The following is a 14,196-nucleotide window of genomic DNA, read 5'->3' on the forward strand; positions in this document are numbered from 1 at the left end:
CATTCTGAAAGGGAGAAAAATAGAATGAGGGATAGAAGGAAATAATTATCTAGTCTAAAATAGGAAGAAAAACCCAGCACTTGAAGTAGAAGGAAATCCTTTTGTCTCCTTTACCGAAGATATATAAAAAGTCCCTGTTCTTTCGACACACAGGAGATCATCAAAGTAACCCCAGTAAACACAAATCAGCAGAGGGTTGGGCAGATATTTCTGTCACCTTCTAATGAATTCCATCCACTGGCCAACAGGCACAGAACTTCAGGAGTTCTCCTGTGGTCTGGTCTCCTCCTACACAAAGGTCAGCTGATGTCCTAGTCTCCTGCTTTCTCTGGGGAGTGGAGGATAGAGGAAGGCTCTGCTCAGGCTTCTAGGAGAAGCAAGGAGAGAGGAGGAGTATGTGGTTTGTGCACAGGAAGGAGGTGGCCATGCCATGCTGTGTCTAAGCTGCTGGCACAGAGGTACACGGCCGAGTCCCCCGGCTCCACAGGCTGTATCCTCAGTGTGGAAGACGATCCCTCAGGCCTCCCCGCAGAGAACCGATCGTCAGGCATCCCCGAATTGTCTGCTTCAATTTTATTCTGGAAATAAGTCAGGAGCACCAGGCCTTGCCCCAGGGTCTGCCGGTACCAGTAAAGGACAGCATGACCAGAAATTGGATCACACGTGAGAGCTACAGCCTGGCCCTTCTTTGTGACCCTGTGCTTGGGGGCCTGGGAGACTCCAGCACCTGTTTGACCTGAGGTGACAGACGCTGGGAACAGAATGGGAACAATGATGAGAATCAGCACATGGACAGACCGACACACACATCACACACACCACACAAACACTCACCACATGCAAACCACACATGCATGCACACATACGCACCATATAGGGACAAACACCACACACACACACATACACACAACACACACACCACATAGACACTCACCACATACGCTACACAAACACACTCCCCACAGACATCACACACAACACTCACATGCACCACACACATATATCACACACTCACACCACATGAAAGCATGCACCATATATACCACACACACAAGCACACTCACACATGCCCCCACGTGCACACACACACACACACACACTGGAACTACTTGGTGTCCAGGGACTCACCTGCCACCAGGAGGCAGATGGCTGCCCAGCAGAGGAGCCTGGACTCCATGGTGGGTCAGGCAGGATTGGAAAGTTTGTTGGGCCAGGGGTTTTGTGCACATGAGCAGAGAAGGGGGTGTCCCTTTCCCCACAAAACAGGTGATATCACTGTCTCATCAGTCCCCATGGCCTCGGGATCATGTGACCATATTATAACACACTTAGATGAATGATTTGAATATGTAACACCGCACTTCCTGAGAGGCTCCCCGAGCAGAATGGTGCAGGTTCAGTGCACCTGCTGAGTCTGTGGGTCCGTGGAATGCAGGGTGAGGATGTTCAGCTGGAAAGCTGACACGATGTTCTGCAGATCAGAGATCTGAATGGAAGTACGCAACCGAAAATCACCCTTGCATAGGTAATAGCTGAAGACTGAGAAAAAAACAATAATTCATGCATGGCATTGAAAGTGAAAAGACAAATGAATTGAGTAGGAATCCCTAATTAAAAAATAAAACAAAAAAAAACCTGTTGCTGTTGATTCAATGCCGACTCATAGCTACCCCACAGGACAGGTCAGAATTCCTCCATAGGATTTCCAAGGCTGTAATCTTTGAGGAAGTAAATTGTTACATCTTTCTCTTGTGAAGCAGCTGGTAGGTTCCAATAGTTAGTTAAGCTTTTGGTTACCAGCCGAGTGCTTAATCACTGTACCACCAGGGCTCCTCAACATTCCTAATAAAAACCCACTTTGAAGGACAGCACAAGACCAGGCAAAGTTTCGATCTGTTGGACGTAAGGTTAGTCCTAAGTCAGAGCCAACTCAATGACCACTCACAACAACAGGACTAAAGCGGTCCTCAAAGGACACTGAAAACAACCAAGTAAGAGATGCAAGAGCCTAACCAGAATCAACTCATCATTGGAGTTGGGGAAGAAAGGAGTTTCCAGGAGGGGAGTGAGATTAACGTGTTAATTCACAACCTAGTGTGGAAGACAAGTGAGAACGCAGGCAGGACCTGCAACAAGGCTCCTAGGAGTCGGATTGGGAGAAAAATGGATGTGTGTGCCTAGAAAAGAGGTGAACACAGCACTCTACCTCTGTTACTGCACAGAAGAGAAGGGTGAACCCCCAAGCTAATGGAGTAGAAACTATCAGAGGCATTTTTAGCGTGTGGACCTCACTGCAGAGCAGAGAAGCAGCGTTTGTGCCTCCTGTAGGTCTTGGGATGCAGCCACCTACCTGTGTCTCAGGCCCAGGGCACGTGCTAAGGGCATCGCTTCTGCTTTTGCTAGCACCTTTTGCTGTCCTAGGATCTTGGTGATGACAGTGTGATGCGGACTGTGAGGGAAAACTCAGAAGCTAGAGTCAGAAGCCAACTCTTTGCTTTAACATCCCTTGTAGCATACAAAATAAACCTAATCTATGCCACTGGTATTCAGATATCAGCAGGGTCACCCATGGTGGACAGATTTCAGCTGAGCTTACAGACTAAGACAAACTAGGAAGAAGCGGTCTATTCTGACAAGAATCCGCCAGTGAAAGCCTTTGGAATAGCCATGGAACACTGTCTGATATAGTGCCAGAAGATGAGCCTCTCAAGTTAGATGGCACTCAAAAGACTAGTGGGGAAGAGCTGCCTCCTCAAAGTCGAGTTGATCTTAATAACATGGATGGAGTCAAACTTTCGGGACTTTCATTTGCTAATATGGCACTACTCAAAATGAGAAGAAACAGCTGCAAACATCCATTAATAATCAGAACCTGGAATGTACAAAGTATGAATCTAGGAAAATTGGAAATGGTCAGTCAAAAATGAAATGGTAGGCATAAACATCAACATCCTAGGCATTAGTGAGTTGAAATGGACTGATATTCGCCAATGTGAATCAGACAATCTTAAAGTCCACTATGTCCGGAATGACAATTTGAAGAGGGGCACTGTTGCATTCATTGTCAAAAAGAACATTTCGAGATCTATCCTGTAGGACAACGCTGCCAATGATAGGAAAATATCCATGCGCCTACAAGGAAGACCAGTTAATACAATTATTGAAATTTACGCACCAACCACTAAGGCCAAAGATGAAGAAATTGAAGACTTTTACCAGCTTCTGCAGTCTGAAATTGTTCAAACATGCAACCACGATGCATTGATACTTACCGGTGATTGGAATGTGAAAGTTGGAAACAAAGAAGAAGGATTGGAGTTGGAAAATATGGGCTTGGTGATAGAAATGATACCAGAGATTGCATGATAGAATTTTGGAAGACCAATGACTTCTTCATGGCGAATCCCTTTTTTCTTCTACATAAATGGCAACTATGCACATGGACTTCGTCAGATGGAATACACAGGAATCAAATTGAATACATCTGAGGAAAGAGATGATGGAAAAGCCCAATATCATCAGTCAGAACAAGGCTAGGACCCGACTGTGGAAGAGGCTATCAACTGCTCTTATACAAATTAAATTGAAACTGAAGAAAATTAGAACAAGTCGACAAGAGCCAAAGTATGACCTTGAGTATATCCCACCTGCATTTAGAGACCATCTCAAAAATAGATTTGATGAGTCAAACACTAATGACCAAAGACCAGAGGAGTTGTGGAATGAAACAAAGACATCATACATGAAGAAAGCAAGAGATCATTAAAAAGACAGGAAAGAAGGAAAAGACCAAAACAGATGTCAGCAGAGACTCCGAAAAGTGCTCTTGAATGTCGAGCAGCTAGAGTAAAAGGAAGAATTGCTGAAGTAAAAAGAAGAGAACAGAAGATTTCAAAGGGTGGCTTCAGAAGACAAACTAAGGTATTATGATGACATGTGTGAAGAGCTAGAAATCGTAAACCAAAGGGAAGAACACGCCTGGCATTTCTCAAGCTGAAAGAACTGAAGAAAAACTCAAGCCTCAAGTTGCAATAGTGAAGGATTCTATGGGACAAATACAAAATGACACAGGAAGCATCAAAAACAGATGGAAGGAATATACAGAGTCACTATATCAAAAATAATTTGTCAACATTGAACCATTTTAGGTGCTTGATAGAGACTTCGCTGACAGTCTCTGGGTGATAATTCTCCTAACTGATTATTTCCAGGTCAAGGCTGCTGTCTGCTCCATCTATTAACATTTCTCCTGGGCAGTTTGCATCCTTGTAAGTGTTAGAGTTTGCAACTGACATTTGTTTTCCCTCCAGAGAATTTTTGTCTGATAGGGGACAGTGGTGGTTCTTCCTCCTCTATTTCTTCTCCTCTTTCTCTCCTTCCTCCTCCTCTTCTTCCTTAGAGCCCCTCCTCCAATGGAGAGTTGGATTAACCTTCACCCAGGGTATCAGGCCCAGGCCCTGGTGACTGCAGCAGTGACAGTGTGAGGCCCAGTGCACCGAGTTCAGGGTAGACCCCAACCTATGTTTTCTCATCTTCCTCTCTTTGTACCTCCCCCGGCATCAAGACTGTGGGCCCACAGTTCTTCCACTGTGGTTCTCATTAGCAATTTGAGGGACCTCCCACCTCCCACAGGGCTGTAGGTAGCCTAGCAGTAACTGAGAGCCTGAAACACCTGCATAGTATTGGATCAGTTAAGTTCTTCTTAACCCTTCTGCTCTTGGGCAGCACATCTGGACCCACCCAGGACCCCGAGATTTCAGTGATACCACAGCACCATCTTTTGTCCAAAAAGGGAAGCAGCATCATAGTTTATCCCTTCTGCTCTGGCCCAAAGGATGCTGGGAAGTATCTGCATATTCAAAACCAAACCCCAAACCATTGCCTTTGATTCCAACTTGTGAAGAACTCATGCGTGACTGTGTAGAACTGAGCTCCACAGGGTTTTCTTGACTGCGATCTCTATGGAAGCAGATTTTCAGCCCTTTCTTCTGTGGTTCTATTAGATGGATATCAACCGCCAACCTTTCAGTTAGTAGTTGAGCACAAACTTGTGTGCCACCCAGGGACCTCTGCATAGTTGGCAGGGTGCATATTTCAGAACATTCTGTAAGCTTTACAATCAGCATCCTCTAATCCCCATCCCAACACTAGTCCTAACCCGATGTGGTGGTTGATGTTATATGTCAACTTGGCTAGACCATGGTTCTCAGTGGTTTGGCAGAAGTTATGTAATTATCCTCCATTTTGTGATCTGATGGGAGCAGCCAGTCAGTTGGAAGGGCAGTCTCCCTGGGTGTGTGGCCTGCATCCAATATATATGGATGTTCTGGCAAAGCTCCTACTCTCTCTCCATCCTGCACTTATCTCATGATTGACCTCCACTTCCTGTAGAAGCCTACAACCTGCCACCTACCCTGCAGATTTTGGATTCACCAGCTCCTGCAACCACGTGAGTCAGGGGAAGCCTCCTGCTTCACACCTGACTGGTGGATTTGGGTCTTGCCAGCCTCCACAATTCTGTGAGACCTTTCCTCAAAATAAACCTTTCTATATAAATTTATACACACACTTCACTGGTTTTGCTCCTCTAGAAAACCCAGCCTAAAGCACCCTAACTCTATTCCTTCCAGTTACCATGTTTAACATCCCTACTCTACCTATTCTACTTAAATCCTTTGGCATATCTGACAGTTATCATCTAACTGGGATTTTCTCCCCTTAAAACCATGTTCTGAAAGGGAGAGGGATAGACCTGGGGATAGAAGGAAATAACATCTACTTTAAAACAGGAAGAAAAACACAGAACTTGAGAGTAGGATTTCTTTCTACATCCATTACTGAAGACACACAAAAATGCCCTACCCTGGCCACACGTGAGACATCAAGGTAACTCGACTAAACCAGCTCAGCAGAGGACTGAGCAGACAATTCTGTTACCATCTAATGATTTCCATCCACCCACCTACAGCCACAGCACTTCAGGAGTTCACCTGTGGTCTGGCCTCCTCCTACACAAAGGTCAGCCAATGTCCTAGTCTACTGCTTTTCCTGGGTAGTGGAAGACAGAGGAAGGCTCTGCTCAGTCTTCTAGGAGCGGAAAGGAGAGAGGAGGAATATGTGGTTTGTGCACAGGAAGGAGGTGGCCATGCCATGCTATGGCTAAGCTGCTGGCACAGAGGTACACGTTCAAGTCCCCTGGCTCTACAGGCTGTATCCTCAGTGTGGAGGACGACCCATCAATCCTCTCCAGGGAGAACTGAGCCTCAGGCATCCCCACATGTCTACTGCATCACTGTTTCAGCCATTGTTTCAAAACACCAGGCTCTGCCCCAGGGCCTGTTGGCTCCGGTAGAGGCGGTTGTGTCCCACAACTGGATCACTTCTGAGGGCTATGGCCTGGTCTCTCTTTATGACTGTGTGCCTGGGGGCCTGAGAAACTGCAGCAAAATGTGACCTGAGGAGACAGACGCTGGGAAAAGGATGGGGACAACGATGGGAATCATCAGACAGACACACACACCATATATGTTCACATACACACACTCACACATACTCCATCCACACTCTAGAACTACCTGGCATGCAAGGGCTCACCTGCCCCCAGGAGGCAGAGGGCCACCCAACAGGGGAGCCTGGAGGACATGGTGGGTCAGACAAGACCGTGGGATTTCCTGGTTCAGGGTCTTTGTGCACATGAGCAGAGGAGGGTGTGTCCTTTTCCCCAAAAGGCAGATGAAGTCACTGTCTCATCACTCCCTGCAGCCTCGGGATCATGTGATCATATTATAACACATATGGATGGATGACCGATTTGAATATGTATAAGCTCCTTTTTAAAAACATGGCCCCATGGGTGCTGAACCAGGGCTCCAGGGCTGTCTGGACAGGGAGACCTCACACCATGTCTATAAGCTTATGTTCTCTCTTACCACTCGCCCGTCTGCCAGGCACATTCATTGTGACGCACTTCCAGCACCTCAAATGCCCGACCAAGGATGATCCATTGGGCCAGGTGTCCATGTCTGCCACAGTACATCCGGCCTCCTTGCCACACTGCTCAGAATCTCCATCCTCAGGTAAAGCGGGCACTGGGAGCTGACTTGGCTGGGCCAGGACAAGCTTGAAGTCACTGGCGTATCCAGAGACACATTGAGGAAGGGATGCCTGGGCCAGTGTCTGAGTCTGGAGCTCCTATTCCTTCTTCTGGTCAAAGACCTACATCACCTGTGTTCTCTCATCTCTATGAAGGACTCTGTCCCTAAGGCCCACAGCAAAACCCTGCCACTCAAGTCTCCGTGCCACAGAAAGGGCTCCTCTCATCCTCTTTATGGAAGGAGACTCAGCCTCATCATCCAGAAACACCAGTGTGTAATATGCTCTAGAGTGTCTCCCTGTGCTTCCAGAACTCGTGGGGCTGTTACAGGGGGTTCGACGACTCATTTCACTGGTAGGAGAACACCCAGGCGTTCCATGGTGAGTAAAATATGTCCACTTTCATTAAATGGATAGTATAGTTACAAACTCCCTTTCCTCCAGGGGAAGCGTGGGAGCAGGGTTGGAGAAGGCCTAGCATTTGGGAGCCAGGTGAGAGGCTCGGGGCGGGATACACTGCAGCTCTGTGCTTTTCCCATCACTAGGTCCTGGCTGGCTGAGAGGGACGTGGAGGTATACCTCAGCAGGTACAGATGTCTCTGCACCAGACACCCCAACTCTGAGGTCCCCAGGCTGAGTACTGTGGAGGCACTGCTGGCACAGAAGTACACAGCTGTCTGTGAGGGGACTGCCGACTTCACCGTGAGGGGCAAGTGCTCCTCGTTTCATCTGGAGACACTGTACCCATCTGGGATGTCACCTTTGTTGGTATCATCAACATCAGTAGAGTAGTGGATCAGCCGCAAGCCCAGTCCTGGGTCTTCTCGGTACCAGTACATGGAGTAGTGCTTCATGTCCTGGGCACACTGCAGAGTCACATTCCCTCCTGTCCTTGTGATCTGGTGCCTCGGGGTCTGGGTGACAGCAGCATCCATGTGCCCTGTAGGGATAGAGACCAAAGCTGGTGCTGAGGCCACAGGAAAAGCCTGGGGCAGGATTGGGAAATTCCAGGATAAGGGAGGCTCCTGCCCAGGACCCACCTGCCCCCAGGACAGACAGGACCACAGTGCACAGGAGGCGCATATCAGGAACAGACTCTGGAGGGGTCCTCTGAGATGTCACCCTCCTGTCCCAGCCTGGCCCCAGAGCAGCCTGCCCCAGTAGCCATGCCCGTTTCCCCTCAAACCTCAAGTCAAAAACAAACATGCATCCAGTAACTCGGAGTGGGAGGAATGCAGTCCTCTGATTTGTACAAGTCTTTTTTTTATGATGAGTCTTTCCTGGCTTCCCACAAACAGTTTGTGGAATTCCTCCTTGACTCACTGGCGTCTATTTACCTAACTATCCCTGCAGTCCAGAGGTCAGGGGAGATCTTTGGGGCTTCCTGGTGCCATTTATGACTCATGTGTCCAGATATTCCTTCAAGAGTCCTTTCCTCATTTGCTTGTTTGCCCACCCTCCTGCTATTCTCCTTCCACCTGCAAAGACCCTCTCTGGAGTCAGGGCTCCAGATCCCAGGGCACCTCTTCAACCAGCACTCAGAAAGGTTTCACTCAGTTCCTTATCCATTTACTGACTGGTGGGACACCTGCCAACACCTAGCTAGAAACACCCAGGTACCTGCTTCCTGGGTGTGGCTGGCAGGAGAATGCTCCCAACATGTACACGTCCCGAACCCTGGAGCCTGTGAGTTTAGAATTCATGGCAGGGGATTAAGGCTGTAGAGGGAATTAAGGTTGCTAATCAGTGGACAGAGTTTCTGGTGGTGCAAACGGTTAACACCCTCAGCTGCTAACCAAAAGGTTGGAGGTTTGAGTGCACCCAGAGGTGCCCCACAAGTAAGGCCTGGCCATCTGCTTCTGGAAAGTCAGCCTTTGAAAACCCCATAGAGCAGTTCTGCTCTGGCACACATGGGGTCGCTATGAGTCAGAGTCAACTTGAAAACAGCTGGTAACTGGAGAAATCGCCCATGAGTGTTTTCTTCTGGAACCTTCTCCAGGGAGCAGAGCTGGACCCTGCATGCACAGTAGTGTCCTGACCACCTACATCCCGTAATTGGCCTGTGACTCATGAGACAGAAGGTTCCACAGAAACAGGCAGATGTTTAAGGTCAATATTGTACGTTTAGCACTGCAGACCCTGGAACCCCAAACAAGAAAGAGGCTTATGTCATTTTAAGTTCCCTTTCCTATCTCATGTGATCCCAAATCTTGTACAAAGTAAAGGGCACAAAAATGTGGGATAAACAACGTAAAATGACTAACGAATGCCAACCCTTTACGTCCTTTCTCTCCTGGTAGGCTGCACCATGAACAGGAAGATTCTTTAGCAAATCTGCCCCCCCGCCCCCCACATGTGCATCCAGGAAGGCACTGCTGGAACACCCCCACTCACACAAACCCAACAAAACCAAGTACCGTTGAGTCATCTCCAACTCGTGCGGACTCCATGTGTGTCAGAGTGTAACTGTGCTCCTTACGGTTTTCAGTGGATGATTTTTCTGAAGGAGATGGCCAGGCCTTTCTTTTGAGGAAACTCTGAATGGACTGGAACCTCCAAACTTTCTGTTAGCAGCTGAGCTCTGTCATTGTTTGTACCACCCAGGGACAGGCTTCATGAAAGATGGCACAAGCCTGGGACTGAACGATGGCTCCAGGGCAGAAAAGTGTATCTTTCTCTCTTGTCACCTGTAGGAATCATGGGGGATCTCTGCCCTGAAGTTGTCAGGGGAGAGGCATGACAATTCCACGTGATGCATGACCTGTGACCTTCCTGCTCGTGCACAGCTGGGCCTGGAAAGGAGAAATGGAGGCAGGAACAGTTCTGCAGAGTGGGGTCGGGGGGCCCACAGGTGCCGGAGGAACAGAGCCCAGTGTGCCTCCTTGTTCTGCTGTTTGTGATCTCTGCCAGCAGGAGAGTGGCCTCACCTCTGTCAGTTGTGGTTCTGCAGCTGAACAAACCATCACACAGTCCTTCTTCAGCACACTGCTGTCAGCAGTGACACAGGTTACAGGGATGAGCAGAGCAAAGAGCGCCTGGGGGCTCCCAGCTTCGCAGCCCTGAGCTCAGCCTGAGGGCTGCCCTTGCTCTCATTGTCACTTCCTGAGCCAGGCAGAGGGCTTTGTGAACAGGGCAGCAGGGGCTCTGCAGGGCTGTGCATGCTGCTGGCACAGAGGAACATGGCTGAGTCCCCTACGTCCAGCTCACTCAGGTTTAGCTGTGAGTGGTAGTCAGGGAACTGTTGGCCTGAGAATCGATGGGGAATATTGCCTTTCCTGCTCTCTTTCCCGTCATAATATTGAAGGAGGAACTGGGGGCCCTGGCCCCAGGCCTGTTTGTACCAGTACACAGAGAGGTGTCCAGAATGGGGGGAACAGCTCAGCGTCACCTGCTGTCCTGGTGCTTTGATCAGGTGTCTTGGGGTCTGGGTGACTCCGGAACCCACTGGGCCTGTGTGGGTAGGGGGAAAGAAGCTGAAGACAGAGTGCAGGGGGCCCGGCTGCAGCCTCCTTGTGTTCTTGAACTTCAGGGATGATAAAGGCAGATGGGCACCTTCCCACCTGTACCCTGCACTCACCTGACCCCAGTAGACAGATGGTCACCCAGCAGAGGAGCCTGGAGCCCATGGCAGGTCCGGTAGGACAGGTGGTGTCTCCCTTCCAGGGTTTTGGCCCCCTTCCTGGAGCTAGTGCCCCTCTTGTGATTGGAGATGCAGCTGTGACGTCACCTCCCTGACACCACTGTCCCAACTGTCTAGGGCACCCATCCTCCCTGCCAGCCCTCGCCCAGTTGTCCTAGGGCCCCAGCCCCTATCCCTGGCCTCTCATAGCAGATGGACTGCAGGGTGGGTCCAGGCCTGAGGCTCCAGGCCACCTGTCTGTCCCCAGGGCCTCTCTGCTCTTCTTCCTCTGCCGGTCCCCAACAGAGCATCCAAGCAGCCTGCCACAGCCCTGCTGTTTCCCCTTCTGGGAGTTCAGAGTCTCCCTAAGGCTGACATTCACGGCTTCCCACTGGGACAGAACACGTGCACCTTAGCCTCTCTGTGTCTCTGCCATCCATCCTCTAGCTGATGAAAGGACCACAGAAGATTCTCCTTAACCCTCCCTTGACAGGCAGCCCTCTGTCAGCCCCACTGCCAACATTGGGGATCAGTGGTCCCACAGCACCCCCATAGCACTCCCATGTGGACTTCTGGACACAGCTAAGACTCTGCCTTTCTGCTGACATAGCCAAAAAAAAAAAAAATCGCCATTGAGCCTGTTCTGACTCATACCAATTGTACATAACCGAGTAGAACAGCCCTTAGGTTTCCAAGGCTGCAATCTTTACAGAAGGAATAGCTTATATGTTCAAATCACAGACCTTTGGGTTAGCAGCCAAGCAATATAACCACTACTCCACCAAAACTCCTTGTAAGGGCCTTGGGGCATGTTTAGTACCATGCTCATTTTCTAGTCAGTGAGTAAACACGTTGATGAAATGAATGAGCACATTACTGTGCTCTGCTGAGAGGCTCTCTGTGCAGAATGGAGAGGGTGCGGTGCCTGTGCTGACTCAGTGGGTCCGTGGAACGCAGGGTGAGGATGTTCGGGTGGAAAGTTCACATGATGCTCTGCAGATCAGAGATCTGAACGGAAGTACGCAACTGAAAACCACCCTCACATAGGTAATACCTGAAGACAGAGAAAAAAAAAAAAAACCAATTCATGCATGACATTTAAAGTGAGAAGATAAATGGAGTAGGCATAAATACCAAACCTGTTGATGTTGACCCAATTCCGACTCATAGCTACTGTATACGACAGGGCAGAATTGCCCCCATAGGATTTCAAAGTCTACAATCTTTGAGGAAGCAGTTTGCTACATCTTTCTCCCATGGAGTAGCTGGTGGGTTTGAACAGTCAAGCTTTTGGTTAGCAGCTGAGCAGTTAACCACTGTGCCACCAGGGCTCCTCGGCATCCCTCATAGAAAGCCACATTGAAGGCAGCACAGGACCAGGCAATGTTTTGTTCTGTTGCACCTAAGGTTGTCCTGAGTCAGAGCTGGATGAATGACCACTCACAACAACAGGACTAAACCCCACTCCCAAGGAGTCCTCAAAAGATGTTAAAAAAAGCAGAGTCAAGGATGCAAGAGCTGAATCAGAATCAATCCATCATTGGAGTTGGGGAAGAAAAGACTTTCTGGAAGGGGAGTGAGATTAACATTTTAATTCACAACCTCATGTGGAGGACAAGTGAGATCCCAGTCAGGATCTGCAACAGGGCTCCTAGAAGAGTCAGTTTTGGATAAAGAGGTACGCCCCTGCCTAGAAAAGGGGTGCCCATAGTGCCTACCTCTGTTACTGCACAGAAGAGAAGGGTAAACCCCCAACCCAATGGAGTAGAAACTATCGAAAGCATTTTTAGAGTGCGGACCTCACTTTATAGCAGAGAAGCAGAGTTTGTGTCTCCTGTAGCTCTTGGGATGCAGCCACCTACCTATGTCTCAGGCCCAGGGCACATGCTAATGGTGTCATTTCTCCTTTTGCTACTAGGTCTACTAGGATCTTGGTGATAACAGCATGCTGCAGTCTGTCAGAGAAGACTCAGAAGCTGGAGTCAGAGGCCAACTCTTTGCTTTCAAACCCCTTGTAGCATAAACAATAAACCCAAGTTATGCCACTGGTATTCAGATACCAGCGGGGTCACCTGTGGTGGACAGGTTTCAGCTGAGCATCCAGAAAAGGAAGCAGCAGTCTACTTCTGAAAAGAATCAGCCTGTGAAAACCTCATGAATAGCAGCGGAACATTGTCTGATATAGTGACGGAAGATGAACTCCTCAGGCTGAAAGGCACTAAGAAGACTACTGCGGAAGAGCCAACTCCTTAAAGTAGAGTCGCAGGAGGCGGAGCCAAGATGGCAGACTAGGAAGACGCTACCTCGGATCCCTCTTACAACAAAGACACGGAAAAACAAGTGAATCGATTACATACATAACAATCTATGAACCCTGAACAACAAACACAGATTTAGAGACGGAGAAAGAACTAATACGGGGAAGCAGCGATTGTGTTCAGAGCCTGGAGCCAGCGCACCAGTCAGGTACGGCACAAGCACAGAGAGCTGCTCCACCCCCCTGAACTAACCCCGGGAGGGGGACCAGCCGGTTCCGCAGGCGGCGCGGGACGCAGCCGGTAGGAAAAATCCCCGGGAGGCACTGCCCGGTCTTGCAACGGGGAGAGCAGCATCCCAGCCGGGGAACCGTCCTGCCGGGATTTGGACTGGACGCAGGTACGGCACGAGCAAGGGGAGCTTGCACAATCACGGGGAGCTGCCCCACCCATCTGAACTAACCCCGGGAGGGGTCCCAACTGGTTCGCAGGGGCGGCACGGCCACGCGGCTGGAGGGACGAGAAGTCCCCAGGACACAGCGACTGATTTTGGAGTCGAGAGTGCACCCTCCCAGTAGGGGAGCCTTGACACTGGGCGTGGGGCTGGAAGCGGAGGATCTGACCGTGACTCCAGCGGGCCAGACCCGCCGGGGACAATCTCCACACAGCCAGCACACGTAGGCGACGCGCCCCGCGGGAATCTCAGATATAATAGTCATTCCAAGCAAGACAAGCAACTCTGGCTATATTCTGAGGTGCTACTCTCCTATCTCTCTGTTCCCTCCCCCACCCTCCCCAGGCGGCTTCATTAACATCCGAATAGCCTGAGCCAGAGGGAGAACTCTGATAGGGATCTGACTGCATTTTTTTTTTAGCGGATTTTCTGGAAAAACTAGTTTCCCAGTGATGGCTCGGAGACAACAATCCATATCAAACCACTTAAAGAAGCAGACCATGACAGTTTCTCCAACCCCCCAAACAAAAGAATCAAAATCTTTCCCTAATGAAGATACAATCCTGGAATTATCAGATACAGAATATAAAAAACTAATTTACAGAATGCTTAAAGATATCACAAATGAAATTAGGATAACTGCAGAAAAAGCCAAGGAACACACCGATAAAACTGTTGAAGAACTCAAAAAGATTATTCAAGAACATAGTGGAAAAATTAATAAGTTGCAAGAATCCATAGAGAGACAGCATGTAGAAATCCAAAAGATTAACAAT

General features: G+C 49.2%; 1 pseudogene and 1 gene segment (V, D, J or C); both read right to left on the reverse strand.

Moving 5' to 3' along the window:
* Positions 1-359: 359 nt before the first annotated feature.
* Positions 360-1,243, reverse strand: LOC126082177 (probable non-functional T cell receptor beta variable 7-3). The segment is given in 2 exon segments: positions 360-751; positions 1,129-1,243. Coding segments are annotated over 2 exon segments (441 nt in total).
* Positions 1,244-1,396: 153 nt separating this feature from the next.
* LOC126082178 (T cell receptor beta variable 10-1-like) lies at positions 1,397-10,866 on the reverse strand (annotated as a pseudogene).
* Positions 10,867-14,196: the final 3,330 nt, after the last annotated feature.

The sequence above is a fragment of the Elephas maximus genome, chromosome 8 (genome assembly GCF_024166365.1).
Source record: "Elephas maximus indicus isolate mEleMax1 chromosome 8, mEleMax1 primary haplotype, whole genome shotgun sequence".
Taxonomy (NCBI): Eukaryota; Metazoa; Chordata; class Mammalia; order Proboscidea; family Elephantidae; genus Elephas; species Elephas maximus.